Raw genomic sequence first — 20,924 nt, forward strand, 5'->3', positions numbered from 1 at the left:
CAGTGTGAGTAGGACAGTGGATGTGTGGGGCATTTTGTGCAGTGAGTAGGACAGTGTATGTGTGGGGCAGTTTGTGCAGTGTGAGTCGGACAGTGTATGTGTGGGGCAGTTTGTGTAGTGAGTAGGACAGTGTATGTGTGGGGCAGTTTGTGCAGTGTGAGTCGGACAGTGTATGTGTGGGGCAGTTTGTGTAGTGAGAGTAGGACAGTGTATGTGTGGGGCAGTTTGTGCAGTGAGTAGGACAGTGTATGTGTGGGGCAGTGTATGTGTGGGGCAGTGTATGTGTGGGGCAGTTTGTGCAGTGAGTAGGACAGTGTATGTGTGGGGCAGTGTATGTGTGGGGCAGTTTGTGCAGTGAGTAGGACAGTGTATGTGTGGGGCAGTGTATGTGTGGGGCAGTTTGTGCAGTGTGAGTAGGACAGTGTATGTGTGGGGCAGTTTGTGCAGTGTGAGTAGGACAGTGTATGTGTGGGGCAGTTTGTGCAGTGAGAGTAGGACAGTGTATGTGTGGGGCAGTGTGTGCAGTGTGAGTAGGACAGTGTATGTGTGGGGCAGTTTGTGCAGTGTGAGTAGGGCAGTGTATGTGTGGGGCAGTTTGTGCAGTGAGAGTAGGACAGTGTATGTGTGGGGCAGTTTGTGTAGTGTGAGTAGGACAGTGTATGTGTGGGGCAGTTTGTGCAGTGTGAGTAGGGCAGTGTATGTGTGGGGCAGTTTGTGCAGTGTGAGTAGGGCAGTGTATGTGTGGGGCAGTTTGTGCAGTGAGAGTAGGACAGTGTATGTGTGTGGCAGTTTGTGTAGTGAGTAGGACAGTGTATGTGTGGGGCAGTTTGTGCAGTGAGAGTAGGACAGTGTATGCATGGGGCAGTTTGTGCAGTGTGAGTAGGACAGTGGATGTGTGGGGCATTTTGTGCAGTGAGTAGGACAGTGTATGTGTGGGGCAGTTTGTGCAGTGTGAGTCGGACAGTGTATGTGTGGGGCAGTTTGTGTAGTGAGTAGGACAGTGTATGTGTGGGGCAGTTTGTGCAGTGTGAGTCGGACAGTGTATGTGTGGGGCAGTTTGTGTAGTGAGAGTAGGACAGTGTATGTGTGGGGCAGTTTGTGTAGTGAGTAGGACAGTGTATGTGTGGGGCAGTTTGTGCAGTGTGAGTCGGACAGTGTATGTGTGGGGCAGTTTGTGCAGTGTGAGTCGGACAGTGTATGTGTGGGGCAGTTTGTGCAGTGAGTAGGACAGTGTATGTGTGGGGCAGTTTGTGTAGTGTGAGTAGGACAGTGTATGTGTGGGGCAGTTTGTGCAGTGAGTAGGACAGTGTATGTGTGGGGCAGTTTGAGCAGTGAGTAGGACAGTGTATGTGTGGGGCAGTGTATGTGTGGGGCAGTGTATGTGTGGGGCAGTGTATGTGTGGGGCAGTGTATGTGTGGGGCAGTGTATGTGTGGGGCAGTTTGTGCAGTGAGTAGGACAGTGTATGTGTGGGGCAGTGTATGTGTGGGGCAGTGTATGTGTGGGGCAGTGTATGTGTGGGGCAGTTTGTGCAGTGAGTAGGACAGTGTATGTGTGGGGCAGTGTATGTGTGGGGCAGTGTATGTGTGAGGCAGTTTGTGCAGTGAGTAGGACAGTGTATGTGTGGGGCAGTGTATGTGTGGGGCAGTGTATGTGTGGGGCAGTGTATGTGTGGGGCAGTTTGTGCAGTGAGTAGGACAGTGTATGTGTGGGGCAGTGTATGTGTGGGGCAGTTTGTGCAGTGTGAGTAGGACAGTGTATGTGTGGGGCAGTGTGTGCAGTGTGAGTAGGACAGTGTATGTGTGGGGCAGTTTGTGCAGTGTGAGTAGGGCAGTGTATGTGTGGGGCAGTTTGTGCAGTGAGAGTAGGACAGTGTATGTGTGGGGCAGTGTGTGCAGTGTGAGTAGGACAGTGTATGTGTGGGGCAGTTTGTGCAGTGTGAGTAGGGCAGTGTATGTGTGGGGCAGTTTGTGCAGTGAGAGTAGGACAGTGTATGTGGGGCAGTTTGTGTAGTGTGAGTAGGACAGTGTATGTGTGGGGCAGTTTGTGCAGTGTGAGTAGGGCAGTGTATGTGTGGGGCAGTTTGTGCAGTGTGAGTAGGGCAGTGTATGTGTGGGGCAGTTTGTGCAGTGTGAGTAGGACAGTGTATGTGTGGGGCAGTTTGTGCAGTGTGAGTCGGACAGTGTATGTGTGGGGCAGTTTGTGTAGTGAGTAGGACAGTGTATGTGTGGGGCAGTTTGTGCAGTGTGAGTCGGACAGTGTATGTGTGGGGCAGTTTGTGTAGTGAGAGTAGGACAGTGTATGTGTGAGGCAGTTTGTGTAGTGAGTAGGACAGTGTATGTGTGGGGCAGTTTGTGCAGTGTGAGTCGGACAGTGTATGTGTGGGGCAGTTTGTGCAGTGTGAGTCGGACAGTGTATGTGTGGGGCAGTTTGTGCAGTGAGTAGGACAGTGTATGTGTGGGGCAGTTTGTGTAGTGTGAGTAGGACAGTGTATGTGTGGGGCAGTTTGTGCAGTGAGTAGGACAGTGTATGTGTGGGGCAGTTTGAGCAGTGTGAGTAGGACAGTGTATGTGTGGGGCAGTTTGTGCAGTGAGTAGGACAGTGTATGTGTGGGGCAGTTTGTGCAGTGAGTAGGACAGTGTATGTGTGGGGCAGTTTGTGTCGTGTGAATAGGACAGTGTATGTGTGGGGCAGTTTGTGCAGTGTGAGTAGGGCAGTGTATGTGTGGGGCAGTTTGAGCAGTGTGAGTAGGACAGTGTATGTGTGGGGCAGTTTGAGCAGTGTGAGTAGGACAGTGTATGTGTGGGGCAGTTTGTGCAGTGAGTAGGACAGTGTATGTGTGGGGCAGTTTGTGCAGTGAGTAGGACAGTGTATGTCTGGGGCAGTTTGTGCAGTGTGAGTAGGGCAGTGTGTGAGATTGTGTGCAGAGTGAGTGTGTGAATGTGTGCAGATTATGGGAGTGTGTGGAGTGTGTGAGGTGTGAATGTGGGGCACTGAGTGTGTGCACTCTGTGGAGTGTGGAGTGTGTGTTGAGTCCGTGCGAGTGATATTTTTCACCATTATTCTGCTGAATTCTTGTACATTGTAAACTCTTGTAGACTTTTTTAAACAACATTTTGTATCTGTTGCTTTTACATCTTGTTTTAGAACAGCATCAGCTCGACTGCTCTTGTGTTCTGATGTTCTAATGCCCTGACCACCTGATCTGCCTCCATGAAAGAGCACTTGTCCCTTGAGGTGTCAGTTGCCCATTGAGAGATACTATCACGTAGAGTGATAAAGCACAGGAGCTTTGTATCATTTGAAAAATGAACACATGTGGGGATGGAAATGGCTGTAACATACGGGATGGACACTGGTGGATTAGAGAACGTTTAAAATCAATGTTTAAAAGCAATGTAGGAATTACCAGACAGCAGGGTCAAGGTGGCATGAGATTATGGTGAAGATTCCCTGGGGTTTAAAAGAAAATTTTGGAAAACAAAAGCAGAAACAAAATGAAAAAGGGCATTAACCTCGATCGTAATGTAGAAAAATGGCTTTATTAACGTTTTGCTGGTGGAGAGGTTTGTTCCTCGTGATCAGTCACCTCATGGCGATCTCCTCACTCACAGATTATATAATAGTTCATTAAAATACAGTTATTTTCAAAAGTTGTGTTTGGAAAAGTGAAAACGCTTGCCCTTTAAGGGCATTTTTTAAAATATATTCGTTCACGGGATGTGGGCGTCGCTGGCGAGGCCAGCATTTATTGCCCATCCCTAATTGCCCTCGAGAAGGTGGTGGTGAGCCGCCTTCTTGAACCGCTGCAGTCCGTGTGGTGACGGTTCTCCCACAGTGCTGTTAGGAAGGGAGTTCCAGGATTTTGACCCAGCGACAATGAAGGAACGGCGATATATTTCCAAGTTGGGATGGTGTGTGACTTGGAGGGGAACGTGCAGGTGGTGTTGTTCCCGTGTGCCTGCTGCTCTTGTCCTTCTAGGTGGTAGAGGTCGCGGGTTTGGGAGGTGCTGTCGAAGAAGCCTTGGCGAGTTGCTGCAGTGCATCCTGTGGATGGTACACACTGCAGCCACAGTGCGCCGGTGGTGAAGGGAGTGAATGTTTAGGGGGGTGGATGGGGTGCCAATCAAGCGGGCTGCTTTATCTTGGATGGTGTCGAGCTTCTTGAGTGTTGTTGGAGCTGCACTCATCCAGGCAAGTGGAGAGTATTCCATCACACTCCTGACTTGTGACTTGTAGATGGTGGAAAGGATTTGGGGAGTCAGGCGGTGAGTCACTCACCGCAGAATACCCATCCTCTGACCTGCTCTCGTAGCCACAGTATTTATATGGCTGGTCCAGTTAAGTTTCTGGTCAATGGTGACCCCCAGGATGTTGATGGTGGGGGATTCGGTGATGGTAATGCCGTTGAATGTCAGGGGGAGGTGGTTAGACTCTCTCTTGTTGGAGATGGTCATTGCCTGGCACTTATCTGGCGCGAATGTTACTTGCCACTTATGAGCCTAAGCCTGGATGTTGTCCAGGTCTTGCTGCATGCGGGCTCGGACTGCTTCATTATTTGAGGGGTTGCGAATGGAACTGAACACTGTGCAGTCATCAGCGAACATCCCCATTTCTGACCTTATGATGGAGGGAAGGTCATTGATGAAGCAGCTGAAGATGGTTGGGCCTAGGACACTGCCCTGAGGAACTCCTGCAGCAATGTCCTGGGGCTGAGATGATTAGCCTCCAACAACCACTACCATCTTCCTTTGTGCAAGGTATGACTCCAGCCACTGGAGAGTTTTCCCCCTGATTCCCATTGACTTCAATTTTACTAGGGCTCCTTGGTGCCACACTCGGTCAAATGCTGCCTTGATGTCAAGGGCAGTCACTCTCACCTCACCTCTGGAATTCAGCTCTTTTGTCCATGTTTGGACCAACGCTGTTATGAGGTCTGGAGCCGAGTGGTCCTGGCGGAACCCAAACTGAGCATCGGTGTGCAGGTTATTGGTGAGTAAGTGCCGCTTGATAGCACTGTCGATGACACCTTCCATCACTTTGCTGATGATTGAGAGTAGACTGATGGGGCGGTAATTGGCCGGATTGGATTTGTCCAGCTTTTTGTGGACAGGACATGCCTGGGCAATTTTCCACATTGTCGGGTAGATGCCAGTGTTGTAGCTGTACTGGAACAGCTTGGCTAGAGGCGCAGCTAGTTCTGGAGCACAAGTCTTCAGCACGACAGCTGGGATGTTGTCGGGGCCCATAGCCTTTGCTGTATCCAGTGCACTCAGCCGTTTCTTGATATCACGTGGAGTGAATCGAATTGGCCGAAGACTGGCTTCTGTGATGGTGGGGATATCGGGAGGAGGCCGAGATGGACCATTCACTCGGCACTTCTGGCTGAAGATGGTTGCAAACACTTCAGCCTTGTCTTTTGCACTCACGTGCTGGACTCCACCATCATTGAGGATGGGGATGTTTGCAGACCCTCCTCCTCCTGTTAGTTGTTTAATTGTCCACCACCATTCACGACTGGATGTGGCAGGACTGCAGAGCTTTGATCTGATTGGTTGGTTGTGGAATCGCTTCGCTCTGTCTATAGCATGTTGCTTCCGCTGTTTAGCATGCATGTAGTCCTGAGTTGTAGCTTCACCAGGTTGGCACCTCATTTTTAGGTGTTGTGTGGCACTACCACCGTGCTGGAATACAATTCTGCTGCTGCTGATGGCCCACAGCGCCTCATGGATGCCCAGTTTTGAGCTGCTAGATCTGTTCTGAATCTATCCCATTTAGCACGGTGGTAGTGCCACACAACACGTTGGATGGTGTCCTCAGTGCAAAGACGGGACTTCATCTCCACGAGGACTGTGCGGTGGTCACTCCTGCCATGGACAGATGCATTTGCGACAGGTAAATTGGTGAGGACGAGGTCAAGTAAGTTTTTCCCTCGTGTTGGTTCGCTCACCACCTGCCGCAGGCCCAGTCTAGCAGCTATGTCCTTCAGGACTCGGCCAGTAGCGGTGCTACCGAGCCACTCTTGATGATGGACATTGAAGTCCCCCACCCAGAGTACATTTTGTGCCCTTGCTACCTCCAAGTGGTGCTCAACATGGAGGAGGACTGATTCATCAGCTGAGGGAGGATGGTAGGTGGTAATCAGCAGGAGGTTTCCTTGCCCATGAGATTTCATGGGGTCCAGAATCAATATTGAGGACTCCCAGGGCCACTCCCTCCTGACTGTATATCACTGTACCGCCACCTCTGGTGGGTCTGTCCTGCCGGTGGGACAGGACATACCCAGGGATGGTGATGGAAGAGTCTGGGACGTTGGCTGAAAGGTATGATTCTGTGAGTATGGCTATGTCAGGCTGTTGCTTGACTAGTCTGTGGGACAGCTCTCCCAATTTTGGCACAAGTCCCCAGATGTTAGTGAGGAGGACCTTGCAGGGTCGACTGGGCTTGGTTTGCCGTTGTCGTGTCCGGTGCCTAGTGGTCCGATGCCGGGTGGTCCGTCCAGTTTTATTCTTATTATGACTTTTCGTCGCGAGATTTTACAACTGAGTGGCTTGCTGGGCCATTTAAGAATCAACCACATTGCTGTGGGTCTGGAGTCACATTTCGGCCAGACCGGGTAAGGACGGCAGGTTTCCTCCCCTAAAGGACATTAGTGAACCAGATGGGTTTTTACGACAATCCGGTCGTTTCATGGCCATTATTACTGATACTAGTATTTTAATTCCAGATTTTTATTTAATTAATTGAATTTAAATTCGCCAGCTGCCGTGGCGGGATTTGAACTCATGACTCTGGATTTTAGTCCAGGCCTCTGGATTACTAGTCCAGTAACATAACCACTATGCTACCATACCCTTAAAAGAGATCTAGGGGTCGACTTTCAGGCGACCGATTCCATCGGGCCGTTGGAGGGCGGTGTGAGCCTGCCGCCAGCCCAATGGAATCGGTATGAGGCCCGACCGATTTTCCTGGTTGGGCCTCGTCTCCATACTGTTGGCGAGGGGCAAAAATCCGGTGGTAGCTGAAGGGTCCCGGGGGAGAGCATTGTGGGGGTCAATTTTTGTGAGATCCGGGAATGCTCCTCCTGGCCCCACAAAATCATTCGCAAACCTTAAACTTACCTGTTTTTGAGCGGCCTGTAGGTGTCCCTTTAAGGACCGCTGGTTAGCTGCTCAATGAAAGCAACAATGGGTGGAGCATGCAAGGTGCCCGCTCCACCGATTGATGCTTCTATTGGTTCCTGAATATTCCATCGAGGTCCTACAAATGATGTAGGGCTCAGATTTGCAAATTTAAATAGGCTACCGAGGTGGACCGGGCATTGGCGGGATCAGAGCGGTAAGCAATGCACTGCCATTTTCTGCCCACTATCACCCCGTTTCTGCTGGGTGAAGGCCCTGAAAATCACCCCCTTAATTCTTACACCACCTTTTTTAATAAACATTTCAAACCTTTTCTGTGCTCCCCTGAAGGCCCACTTTCACACTTGATTGTAGATTCCTTCATCAAACCAAAATGCTCCTGGAACAGTAAAGCATTCCATTTTACATCGCATGCCTTCTTAAACAGCACGTTCATGGCAGGGATTAAGCCTCACCCACATCCAGGCCCAAAATGATCTCTTTGAAAGAGTTATCCAATTAGTCCCACTCCCCTGCTCTTTCCCCACTGCCCTGCAAATTTTTCCTTTTTGAGTATTTATTCAAATTCCCTTTTGAATTGAATCTGCTTCCACCACCCTTTCAGGCAGTGCATTGCAGATCATAACAACTCACCGCATAAAAAAAATTCTCCCTATTTCCCCTCTGGTTCTTTTGCCAATTATCTTAAATCTGTGTCCTCTGGTTATCGATTCTCCTGCCAGTGGAAACAGTTTCTCCCTATTTATTGTTTGAAAATCCCTCATAATTGTGAACACCTTTATTAAATCTCCTCTTAACCTTCTCTGCTCTAAGGAGAACAATCCCAGTTTCTCTAGTCTTTTCGAGCAAACTGATTCAGTTCTCTACATGAAACCAATTTGAATACAACCTGAAATCGGTTTTGTTCAGCTGGTCCACACAACAAACAAAAGTAGCTGTCCCTTGTTAAAAAGTGATGTAATTATTCACTCACGCTTGTTGATAATTTATTTCCCCATAGAACCCTTTGAAGATTGGAATTTGAGGTTTACAGCATAGTTTACAACTACAGCAATTGCAGGGATCGTTATGCATACTTATTTGTATCTGTGCACCAGATAAGTTTGGAAGCTGTTTGTTCAAGTGATGCTGTGAGGTTGAGCTGAGGGACCCCTTGAAATCCAGACTACAGCCCTGGAGCAGACAATAAGTTTGTTTGGCTTGCTCCTGTAAGTAATTACTGAATTCAGGGCCTATTCCTTACCTCAGCTTTTGCTGCGTTAAGTCTCTGCCTGGTACCCCGTGTGTCACAAACCAAATATTCCAACTGTAAGTGAAAGAAACCGATTAATAGAAATGAGGCATTCCAATTTTACCAGTAATTTAAACACATTTCCATCTCTCTATTCACATTCATGAAAAGGAGTAACAATCAAATGGGACTGAAAGGCTATGCTGCACACATCTCCAGCATCTGGAACTCCTGGATCAGGTACAGCATAGGTTAGATAAAGAATAAAGCTCTCCCTTGAAGTGTCAGTCTTGGCTCAGTGGTAGCAGTCTCAACTCTGGGTCAGAGGTTGAGAGTTCAAGCCCAAGAGACTTGAGCACATAATCTTGGCTGACACTTCAGTGCAATACTGAGGGAGGTGCTGTCTTTGGATGAGACATTAAACCGAGGCCCCATCTGCCCTCTCAGTTGGATGTAAAAGATCCCATGGCACTATTTGAAGTACAGGGGAATTCTCCTGTTGTTGGTTGAAGGGCAAATGTTGGCCAGAGCATCACTGAAAAAGATTATCTCATTGCTATTTGTGTTTAACTGTGAAAATTGGCTGTCATGTTTCCCTCCATTACAACTGTGAGTGCACTTCAAAAGTACTTCATTGCCTTTAAGGCACTTTCGGACCTCCATAGGTTGCGAAAATTGCTATAAGAACATTAGAAGTAGGAACAGGAGTAGGCCATACAGCCCCTCGGGCCTGCTCCGCCATTCAATCAGATCATGGCTGATCTTCTACCTCAATTGCACTTTCCTGCCCTATCCCCATATCCCTTGATTCCCTTGGTGTCCAAAAATCTATCGATCTCAATCTTGAACATACCCAATGACTGAGCATCTACAGCCTTCTGGGGTAGGGAATTTCAAAGAGTCACAACCCTCTGAGTGAAGACATTTTTCCTTATCTCGGTCCTAAAAGGCCGACCTCTTATCTCGAGACTATGACCCCTAGTTCTAGACTCTCCAGCCAGGGGAAACAGCCTCTCAGCATGTACCATGTCAAGCCCTCTAAGAATTTTGTAGGTTTCAATGAGATCACCTCTCATTTTTCTAAACTCCGGAGAATATAGGCCCATACTGCTCAATCTCTCCTCATAGGACAACCCTCTCATCCCAGGAATCAATCTAGTGAACCTTCGTTGCACCCCTGCTAAGGCAAGTATATCCTTCCTTAGGTAAGGAGAGCAAAACTGTACACAGTACTCCAGGTGTGGTCTCACCAGAGTCCTATATAATTGCAGCAAGTCCTCCTTACTCTTATACTCCAACCCTCTTGCAATAAAGGCTAATGTACCATTTTCCTTCCTAATTGCTTGTTGTACCTGCATGTTAATTTTCTGTGATTTGTTTACACGTACACCCGAATCCCTCTGAAAATGAACATTTCTTAGTCTCTCACCTTCTAAAAAAAATTCTGCTTTTCTATTCTTCCTACCAAAGTGGTTAATTTCACATTTCTCCACATTATACTCCATCTGTCACCTTCTCGCCCACTCACTTAACCTTTTGCAGCCTCTTTGCGTCCTCCTCACAGCTTACTTTCCCACCTAGCTTTGTATCATCAGCAAACTTGGATACATTACACTTGGTCCCCTCATCTAAGTCTTTGATATATAATGTAAACAGCAAGGCCCAAGCACTGATCCTTGCGGCACCTCACTAGTTACAACCTGCCAACCCAAAAATGACCTGTTTATTCCTACTCTCTGTTTTCTGTCCGTTAACCAATCCTTTATCCATGCTAATATATTATCCCCAACCCCATGAGCCCTAATCTTGTGTAACAACCTCTTGTGTGGCACCTTATCGAATGCCTTTTGAAAATCCAAATATGCTACATCCACTTATCTACCCTTGCTACACAAATGCAAGATCTTTCCTTATACCGTTAACACTCCCAGGGATTAGATAGAGAATAAAGAAATCCACACCATCCCTCAATTTCTGTCCTCCTAATTTCAGTAGCATTAGGAGGTTCGTTTTAGTCAGTGCCTTGATTAGGTTGCAATGAATGAGATTAAACACAGACAGCCAGCATTGCCGTGTTGGAAAATGCAGCACTGAGTGTACCTGGATCAACTTTGACAGCTGATGGCCTTTGCAGCGAACACTGAGCTTCCAATTCTTGCTGTTGGCGCGGCCTCCCAACACTTCAAATTCACGTGGGGTATACCAGACATTCTTGGACATTATACATTTCATCCGGCTTCCTAAATAAACAGAGATCAGGAGGAACTTGTGAGCACAGGAACGTTATGCAGAGCAGGAACATTACTCAGCACAGGAACATTACCAGCGCAGGAACGTTACCAGCGCAGGAACGTTACGCGCGCAGGAACGTTACCAGCGCAGGAACATTGTGCAGCACAGGAATGTTGTGCAGCACAGGAATGTTACCAGCGCAGGAACGTTATGCAGCGCAGGAATGTTACCAGCGCAGGAACGTTACCAGCGCAGGAATGTTACCAGCGCAGGAACGTTACCAGCGCAGGAATGTTACCAGCGCAGGAATGTTGTGCAGCGCAGGAATGTTACCAGCGCAGGAATGTTACCAGCGCAGGAATGTTGTGCAGCGCAGGAATGTTACCAGCGCAGGAACGTTACCAGCGCAGGAATGTTGTGCAGCGCAGGAATGTTACCAGCGCAGGAACGTTACCAGCGCAGGAATGTTATGCATCGCAGGAATGATACCAGCGCAGGAATGTTGTGCAGCGCAGGAACGTTACCAGCGCAGGAATGTTGTGCAGCGCAGGAACGTTACCAGCGCAGGAATGTTATGCAGCGCAGGAATGATACCAGCGCAGGAATGTTGTGCAGCGCAGGAATGATACCAGCGCAGGAATGTTGTGCAGCGCAGGAATGTTACCAGCGCAGGAACGTTACCAGCGCAGGAATGTTGTGCAGCGCAGGAATGTTACCAGCGCAGGAACGTTACCAGCGCAGGAACGTTGTGCAGCGCAGGAATGTTACCAGCGCAGGAATGTTACCAGCGCAGGAATGTTACCAGCGCAGGAACGTTACCAGCGCAGGAATGATACCAGCGCAGGAATGATACCAGCGCAGGAATGATACCAGCGCAGGAATGTTGTGCAGCGCAGGAATGTTACCAGCGCAGGAATGTTATGCAGCGCAGGAATGATACCAGCGCAGGAACGTTACCAGCGCAGGAACGTTGTGCAGCGCAGGAACGTTGTGCAGCGCAGGAATGTTATGCAGCGCAGGAATGTTACCAGCGCAGGAACGTTGTGCAGCGCAGGAATGATACCAGCGCAGGAATGTTGTGCAGCGCAGGAATGTTACCAGCGCAGGAATGTTATGCAGCGCAGGAATGTTATGCATCGCAGGAATGTTACCAGCGCAGGAACGTTGTGCAGCGCAGGAACGTTACCAGCGCAGGAATGTTGTGCAGCGCAGGAACGTTACCAGCGCAGGAATGTTATGCAGCGCAGGAATGATACCAGCGCAGGAATGTTGTGCAGCGCAGGAATGATACCAGCGCAGGAATGTTGTGCAGCGCAGGAATGTTACCAGCGCAGGAACGTTACCAGCGCAGGAATGTTGTGCAGCGCAGGAATGTTACCAGCGCAGGAACGTTACCAGCGCAGGAACGTTACCAGCGCAGGAATGTTACCAGCGCAGGAATGTTACCAGCGCAGGAACGTTACCAGCGCAGGAATGTTGTGCAGCGCAGGAACGTTACCAGCGCAGGAACGTTGTGCAGCGCAGGAACGTTACCAGCGCAGGAACGTTGTGCAGCGCAGGAATGATACCAGCGCAGGAACGTTGTGCAGCGCAGGAATGATACCAGCGCAGGAATGTTGTGCAGCGCAGGAATGATACCAGCGCAGGAATGTTGTGCAGCGCAGGAATGTTACCAGCGCAGGAATGTTACCAGCGCAGGAACGTTGTGCAGCGCAGGAATGTTATGCAGCGCAGGAATGTTACCAGCGCAGGAATGATACCAGCGCAGGAATGTTGTGCAGCGCAGGAATGTTACCAGCGCAGGAATGTTATGCAGCGCAGGAATGATACCAGCGCAGGAATGATACCAGCGCAGGAACGTTGTGCAGCGCAGGAACGTTGTGCAGCGCAGGAATGTTATGCAGCGCAGGAATGTTACCAGCGCAGGAACGTTGTGCAGCGCAGGAATGATACCAGCGCAGGAATGTTATGCAGCGCAGGAATGACACCAGCGCAGGAACGTTACCAGCGCAGGAATGATACCAGCGCAGGAACGTTACCAGCGCAGGAACGTTACCAGCGCAGGAACGTTGTGCAGCACAGGAACGTTACCAGCGCAGGAATGTTGTGGAGCGCAGGAATGATACCAGCGCAGGAACGTTACCAGCGCAGGAATGTTACCAGCGCAGGAACGTTACCAGCGCAGGAACGTTGTGCAGCACAGGAATGTTACCAGCGCAGGAACGTTACCAGCGCAGGAATGTTGTGCAGCGCAGGAATGATACCAGCGCAGGAACGTTGTGCAGCGCAGGAATGTTACCAGCGCAGGAACGTTGTGCAGCGCAGGAACGTTGTGCAGCGCAGGAATGATACCAGCGCAGGAATGTTGTGCAGCGCCGGAATGGTGTCCAGCGCAGGAACGTTACCAGCGCAGGAAGGTTGCACCGCGCAGGAACGTTACCAGCGCAGGAACGTTACCAGCGCAGGAATGTTATGCAGCACAGGAATGATACCAGCGCAGGAATGTTGTGCAGCGCAGGAACGTTACCAGCGCAGGAATGTTGTGCAGCGCCGGAATGATACCAGCGCAGGAATGTTGTGCAGCGCAGGAACGTTACCAGCGCAGGAATGTTGTGCAGCGCAGGAACGTTACCAGCGCAGGAACGTTACCAGCGCAGGAATGTTACCAGCGCAGGAATGTTGTGCAGCGCAGGAACGTTACCAGCACAGGAATGTTACCAGCGCAGGAACGTTACCAGCGCAGGAACGTTACCAGCGCAGGAACGTTGTGCAGCGCAGGAACGTTGTGCAGCGCAGGAACGTTGTGCAGCGCAGGAATGTTACCAGCGCAGGAACGTTACCAGCGCAGGAACGTTACCAGCGCAGGAACGTTACCAGCGCAGGAATGTTGTGCAGCGCAGGAATGTTATGCATCGCAGGAATGATACCAGCGCAGGAACGTTACCAGCGCAGGAACGTTGTGCAGCACAGGAATGATACCAGCGCAGGAATGATACCAGCGCAGGAACGTTACCAGCGCAGGAACGTTGTGCAGCACAGGAATGTTACCAGCGCAGGAATGTTGTGGAGCGCAGGAATGATACCAGCGCAGGAACGTTACCAGCGCAGGAATGTTACCAGCGCAGGAACGTTACCAGCGCAGGAACGTTACCAGCGCAGGAACGTTGTGCAGCACAGGAATGTTACCAGCGCAGGAACGTTACCAGCGCAGGAACGTTGTGCAGCGCAGGAACGTTGTGCAGCGCAGGAATGATACCAGCGCAGGAATGTTGTGCAGCGCCGGAATGGTGTCCAGCGCAGGAACGTTACCAGCGCAGGAATGTTACCAGCGCAGGAACGTTGTGCAGCGCAGGAACGTTACCAGCGCAGGAATGTTGTGCAGCGCAGGAACGTTACCAGCGCAGGAATGTTATGCAGCGCAGGAATGATACCAGCGCAGGAATGTTGTGCAGCGCAGGAATGATACCAGCGCAGGAATGTTGTGCAGCGCAGGAATGTTACCAGCGCAGGAACGTTACCAGCGCAGGAATGTTGTGCAGCGCAGGAATGTTACCAGCGCAGGAACGTTACCAGCGCAGGAACGTTACCAGCGCAGGAATGTTACCAGCGCAGGAATGTTACCAGCGCAGGAACGTTACCAGCGCAGGAATGTTGTGCAGCGCAGGAACGTTACCAGCGCAGGAACGTTGTGCAGCGCAGGAACGTTACCAGCGCAGGAACGTTGTGCAGCGCAGGAATGATACCAGCGCAGGAACGTTGTGCAGCGCAGGAATGATACCAGCGCAGGAATGTTGTGCAGCGCAGGAATGATACCAGCGCAGGAATGTTGTGCAGCGCAGGAATGTTACCAGCGCAGGAATGTTACCAGCGCAGGAACGTTGTGCAGCGCAGGAATGTTATGCAGCGCAGGAATGTTACCAGCGCAGGAATGATACCAGCGCAGGAATGTTGTGCAGCGCAGGAATGTTACCAGCGCAGGAATGTTATGCAGCGCAGGAATGATACCAGCGCAGGAATGATACCAGCGCAGGAACGTTGTGCAGCGCAGGAACGTTGTGCAGCGCAGGAATGTTATGCAGCGCAGGAATGTTACCAGCGCAGGAACGTTGTGCAGCGCAGGAATGATACCAGCGCAGGAATGTTATGCAGCGCAGGAATGACACCAGCGCAGGAACGTTACCAGCGCAGGAATGATACCAGCGCAGGAACGTTACCAGCGCAGGAACGTTACCAGCGCAGGAACGTTGTGCAGCACAGGAACGTTACCAGCGCAGGAATGTTGTGGAGCGCAGGAATGATACCAGCGCAGGAACGTTACCAGCGCAGGAACGTTACCAGCGCAGGAACGTTGTGCAGCACAGGAATGTTACCAGCGCAGGAACGTTACCAGCGCAGGAATGTTGTGCAGCGCAGGAATGATACCAGCGCAGGAACGTTGTGCAGCGCAGGAATGTTACCAGCGCAGGAACGTTGTGCAGCGCAGGAACGTTGTGCAGCGCAGGAATGATACCAGCGCAGGAATGTTGTGCAGCGCCGGAATGGTGTCCAGCGCAGGAACGTTACCAGCGCAGGAAGGTTGCACCGCGCAGGAACGTTACCAGCGCAGGAACGTTACCAGCGCAGGAATGTTATGCAGCACAGGAATGATACCAGCGCAGGAATGTTGTGCAGCGCAGGAACGTTACCAGCGCAGGAATGTTGTGCAGCGCCGGAATGATACCAGCGCAGGAATGTTGTGCAGCGCAGGAACGTTACCAGCGCAGGAATGTTGTGCAGCGCAGGAACGTTACCAGCGCAGGAACGTTACCAGCGCAGGAATGTTACCAGCGCAGGAATGTTGTGCAGCGCAGGAACGTTACCAGCACAGGAATGTTACCAGCGCAGGAACGTTACCAGCGCAGGAACGTTACCAGCGCAGGAACGTTGTGCAGCGCAGGAACGTTGTGCAGCGCAGGAACGTTGTGCAGCGCAGGAATGTTACCAGCGCAGGAACGTTACCAGCGCAGGAACGTTACCAGCGCAGGAATGTTGTGCAGCGCAGGAATGTTATGCATCGCAGGAATGATACCAGCGCAGGAACGTTACCAGCGCAGGAACGTTGTGCAGCACAGGAATGATACCAGCGCAGGAATGATACCAGCGCAGGAACGTTACCAGCGCAGGAACGTTGTGCAGCACAGGAATGTTACCAGCGCAGGAATGTTGTGGAGCGCAGGAATGATACCAGCGCAGGAACGTTACCAGCGCAGGAATGTTACCAGCGCAGGAACGTTACCAGCGCAGGAACGTTACCAGCGCAGGAACGTTGTGCAGCACAGGAATGTTACCAGCGCAGGAACGTTACCAGCGCAGGAACGTTGTGCAGCGCAGGAACGTTGTGCAGCGCAGGAATGATACCAGCGCAGGAATGTTGTGCAGCGCCGGAATGGTGTCCAGCGCAGGAACGTTACCAGCGCAGGAATGTTACCAGCGCAGGAACGTTGTGCAGCGCAGGAACGTTACCAGCGCAGGAATGTTGTGCAGCGCAGGAACGTTACCAGCGCAGGAATGTTATGCAGCGCAGGAATGATACCAGCGCAGGAATGTTGTGCAGCGCAGGAATGATACCAGCGCAGGAATGTTGTGCAGCGCAGGAATGTTACCAGCGCAGGAACGTTACCAGCGCAGGAATGTTGTGCAGCGCAGGAATGTTACCAGCGCAGGAACGTTACCAGCGCAGGAACGTTACCAGCGCAGGAATGTTACCAGCGCAGGAATGTTACCAGCGCAGGAACGTTACCAGCGCAGGAATGTTGTGCAGCGCAGGAACGTTACCAGCGCAGGAACGTTGTGCAGCGCAGGAACGTTACCAGCGCAGGAACGTTGTGCAGCGCAGGAATGATACCAGCGCAGGAACGTTGTGCAGCGCAGGAATGATACCAGCGCAGGAATGTTGTGCAGCGCAGGAATGATACCAGCGCAGGAATGTTGTGCAGCGCAGGAATGTTACCAGCGCAGGAATGTTACCAGCGCAGGAACGTTGTGCAGCGCAGGAATGTTATGCAGCGCAGGAATGTTACCAGCGCAGGAATGATACCAGCGCAGGAATGTTGTGCAGCGCAGGAATGTTACCAGCGCAGGAATGTTATGCAGCGCAGGAATGATACCAGCGCAGGAATGATACCAGCGCAGGAACGTTGTGCAGCGCAGGAACGTTGTGCAGCGCAGGAATGTTATGCAGCGCAGGAATGTTACCAGCGCAGGAACGTTGTGCAGCGCAGGAATGATACCAGCGCAGGAATGTTATGCAGCGCAGGAATGACACCAGCGCAGGAACGTTACCAGCGCAGGAATGATACCAGCGCAGGAACGTTACCAGCGCAGGAACGTTACCAGCGCAGGAACGTTGTGCAGCACAGGAACGTTACCAGCGCAGGAATGTTGTGGAGCGCAGGAATGATACCAGCGCAGGAACGTTACCAGCGCAGGAATGTTACCAGCGCAGGAACGTTACCAGCGCAGGAACGTTGTGCAGCACAGGAATGTTACCAGCGCAGGAACGTTACCAGCGCAGGAATGTTGTGCAGCGCAGGAATGATACCAGCGCAGGAACGTTGTGCAGCGCAGGAATGTTACCAGCGCAGGAACGTTGTGCAGCGCAGGAACGTTGTGCAGCGCAGGAATGATACCAGCGCAGGAATGTTGTGCAGCGCCGGAATGGTGTCCAGCGCAGGAACGTTACCAGCGCAGGAAGGTTGCACCGCGCAGGAACGTTACCAGCGCAGGAACGTTACCAGCGCAGGAATGTTATGCAGCACAGGAATGATACCAGCGCAGGAATGTTGTGCAGCGCAGGAACGTTACCAGCGCAGGAATGTTGTGCAGCGCCGGAATGATACCAGCGCAGGAATGTTGTGCAGCGCAGGAACGTTACCAGCGCAGGAATGTTGTGCAGCGCAGGAACGTTACCAGCGCAGGAACGTTACCAGCGCAGGAATGTTACCAGCGCAGGAATGTTGTGCAGCGCAGGAACGTTACCAGCACAGGAATGTTACCAGCGCAGGAACGTTACCAGCGCAGGAACGTTACCAGCGCAGGAACGTTGTGCAGCGCAGGAACGTTGTGCAGCGCAGGAACGTTGTGCAGCGCAGGAATGTTACCAGCGCAGGAACGTTACCAGCGCAGGAACGTTACCAGCGCAGGAATGTTGTGCAGCGCAGGAATGTTATGCATCGCAGGAATGATACCAGCGCAGGAACGTTACCAGCGCAGGAACGTTGTGCAGCACAGGAATGATACCAGCGCAGGAATGATACCAGCGCAGGAACGTTACCAGCGCAGGAACGTTGTGCAGCACAGGAATGTTACCAGCGCAGGAATGTTGTGGAGCGCAGGAATGATACCAGCGCAGGAACGTTACCAGCGCAGGAATGTTACCAGCGCAGGAACGTTACCAGCGCAGGAACGTTACCAGCGCAGGAACGTTGTGCAGCACAGGAATGTTACCAGCGCAGGAACGTTACCAGCGCAGGAACGTTGTGCAGCGCAGGAACGTTGTGCAGCGCAGGAATGATACCAGCGCAGGAATGTTGTGCAGCGCCGGAATGGTGTCCAGCGCAGGAACGTTACCAGCGCAGGAATGTTACCAGCGCAGGAACGTTGTGCAGCGCAGGAACGTTACCAGCGCAGGAATGTTGTGCAGCGCAGGAACGTTACCAGCGCAGGAATGTTATGCAGCGCAGGAATGATACCAGCGCAGGAATGTTGTGCAGCGCAGGAATGATACCAGCGCAGGAATGTTGTGCAGCGCAGGAATGTTACCAGCGCAGGAATGTTGTGCAGCGCAGGAATGTTACCAGCGCAGGAACGTTACCAGCGCAGGAATGTTACCAGCGCAGGAATGTTACCAGCGCAGGAACGTTACCAGCGCAGGAATGTTGTGCAGCGCAGGAACGTTACCAGCGCAGGAACGTTGTGCAGCGCAGGAACGTTACCAGCGCAGGAACGTTGTGCAGCGCAGGAATGATACCAGCGCAGGAACGTTGTGCAGCGCAGGAATGATACCAGCGCAGGAATGTTGTGCAGCGCAGGAATGATACCAGCGCAGGAATGTTGTGCAGCGCAGGAATGTTACCAGCGCAGGAATGTTACCAGCGCAGGAACGTTGTGCAGCGCAGGAATGTTATGCAGCGCAGGAATGTTACCAGCGCAGGAATGATACCAGCGCAGGAATGTTGTGCAGCGCAGGAATGTTACCAGCGCAGGAATGTTATGCAGCGCAGGAATGATACCAGCGCAGGAATGATACCAGCGCAGGAACGTTGTGCAGCGCAGGAACGTTGTGCAGCGCAGGAATGTTATGCAGCGCAGGAATGTTACCAGCGCAGGAACGTTGTGCAGCGCAGGAATGATACCAGCGCAGGAATGTTATGCAGCGCAGGAATGACACCAGCGCAGGAACGTTACCAGCGCAGGAATGATACCAGCGCAGGAACGTTACCAGCGCAGGAACGTTACCAGCGCAGGAACGTTGTGCAGCACAGGAACGTTACCAGCGCAGGAATGTTGTGGAGCGCAGGAATGATACCAGCGCAGGAACGTTACCAGCGCAGGAATGTTACCAGCGCAGGAACGTTACCAGCGCAGGAACGTTGTGCAGCACAGGAATGTTACCAGCGCAGGAACGTTACCAGCGCAGGAATGTTGTGCAGCGCAGGAATGATACCAGCGCAGGAACGTTGTGCAGCGCAGGAATGTTACCAGCGCAGGAACGTTGTGCAGCGCAGGAACGTTGTGCAGCGCAGGAATGATACCAGCGCAGGAATGTTGTGCAGCGCCGGAATGGTGTCCAGCGCAGGAACGTTACCAGCGCAGGAAGGTTGCACCGCGCAGGAACGTTACCAGCGCAGGAACGTTACCAGCGCAGGAATGTTATGCAGCACAGGAATGATACCAGCGCAGGAATGTTGTGCAGCGCAGGAACGTTACCAGCGCAGGAATGTTGTGCAGCGCCGGAATGATACCAGCGCAGGAATGTTGTGCAGCGCAGGAACGTTACCAGCGCAGGAATGTTGTGCAGCGCAGGAACGTTACCAGCGCAGGAACGTTACCAGCGCAGGAATGTTACCAGCGCAGGAATGTTGTGCAGCGCAGGAACGTTACCAGCACAGGAATGTTACCAGCGCAGGAACGTTACCAGCGCAGGAACGTTACCAGCGCAGGAACGTTGTGCAGCGCAGGAACGTTGTGCAGCGCAGGAACGTTGTGCAGCGCAGGAATGTTACCAGCGCAGGAACGTTACCAGCGCAGGAACGTTACCAGCGCAGGAATGTTGTGCAGCGCAGGAATGTTATGCATCGCAGGAATGATACCAGCGCAGGAACGTTACCAGCGCAGGAACGTTGTGCAGCACAGGAATGATACCAGCGCAGGAATGATACCAGCGCAGGAACGTTACCAGCGCAGGAACGTTGTGCAGCACAGGAATGTTACCAGCGCAGGAATGTTGTGGAGCGCAGGAATGATACCAGCGCAGGAACGTTACCAGCGCAGGAATGTTACCAGCGCAGGAACGTTACCAGCGCAGGAACGTTACCAGCGCAGGAACGTTGTGCAGCACAGGAATGTTACCAGCGCAGGAACGTTACCAGCGCAGGAACGTTGTGCAGCGCAGGAACGTTGTGCAGCGCAGGAACGTTGTGCAGCGCAGGAATGTTGTGCAGCGCCGGAATGGTGTCCAGCGCAGGAACGTTACCAGCGCAGGAACGTTACCAGCGCAGGAACGTTGTGCAGCACAGGAATGTTACCAGCGCAGGAACGTTACCAGCGCAGGAACGTTGTGCAGCGCAGGAACGTTGTGCAGCGCAGGAATGATACCAGCGCAGGAATGTTGTGCAGCGCCGGAATGGTGTCCAGCGCAGGAACGTTACCAGCGCAGGAAGGTTGCACCGCGCAGGAACGTTACCAGCGCAGGAATGTTGTGCAGCGCCGGAATGATACCAGCGCAGGAATGTTGTGCAGCGCAGGAACGTTACCAGCGCAGGAACGTTACCAGCGCAGGAATGTTGTGCAGCGCAGGAACGTTACCAGCGCAGGAATGTTGTGCAGCGCAGGAACGTTACCAGCGCAGGAATGTTGTGCAGCGCAGGAACGTTACCAGCACAGGAACGTTACCAGCGCAGGAACGTTACCAGCGCAGGAACGTTGTGCAGCGCAGGAACGTTGTGCAGCGCAGGAACGTTACCAGCGCAGGAACGTTACCAGCGCAGGAATGTTGTGCAGCGCAGGAACGTTGTGCAGCGCAGGAACGTTACCAGCGCAGGAACGTTGTGCAGCGCAGGA

The 20,924-nt window shown here is 52.1% G+C and overlaps 1 protein-coding gene across 2 annotated transcripts in view; it reads right to left on the reverse strand.

Annotated features, from left to right (window-relative positions):
• The window catches only part of LOC137331616 (nuclear body protein SP140-like protein), a 74,680-nt gene that overhangs the window by 24,086 nt on the left and 29,670 nt on the right, over nucleotides 1-20,924 (reverse strand). For both annotated transcript variants that reach the window (XM_067995532.1, XM_067995533.1), the window contains 3 exons: nucleotides 10,473-10,612; nucleotides 8,385-8,447; nucleotides 7,451-7,520 (listed from right to left, as the gene is read on the reverse strand). In XM_067995532.1, coding sequence (XP_067851633.1) covers nucleotides 7,451-7,520; nucleotides 8,385-8,447; nucleotides 10,473-10,612 — 273 coding nt within the window. The remainder of the gene's footprint in view (nucleotides 1-7,450; nucleotides 7,521-8,384; nucleotides 8,448-10,472; nucleotides 10,613-20,924) is intronic.

This window comes from Heptranchias perlo, chromosome 13 (genome assembly GCF_035084215.1).
Source record: "Heptranchias perlo isolate sHepPer1 chromosome 13, sHepPer1.hap1, whole genome shotgun sequence".
Classification (NCBI taxonomy): Eukaryota; Metazoa; Chordata; class Chondrichthyes; order Hexanchiformes; family Hexanchidae; genus Heptranchias; species Heptranchias perlo.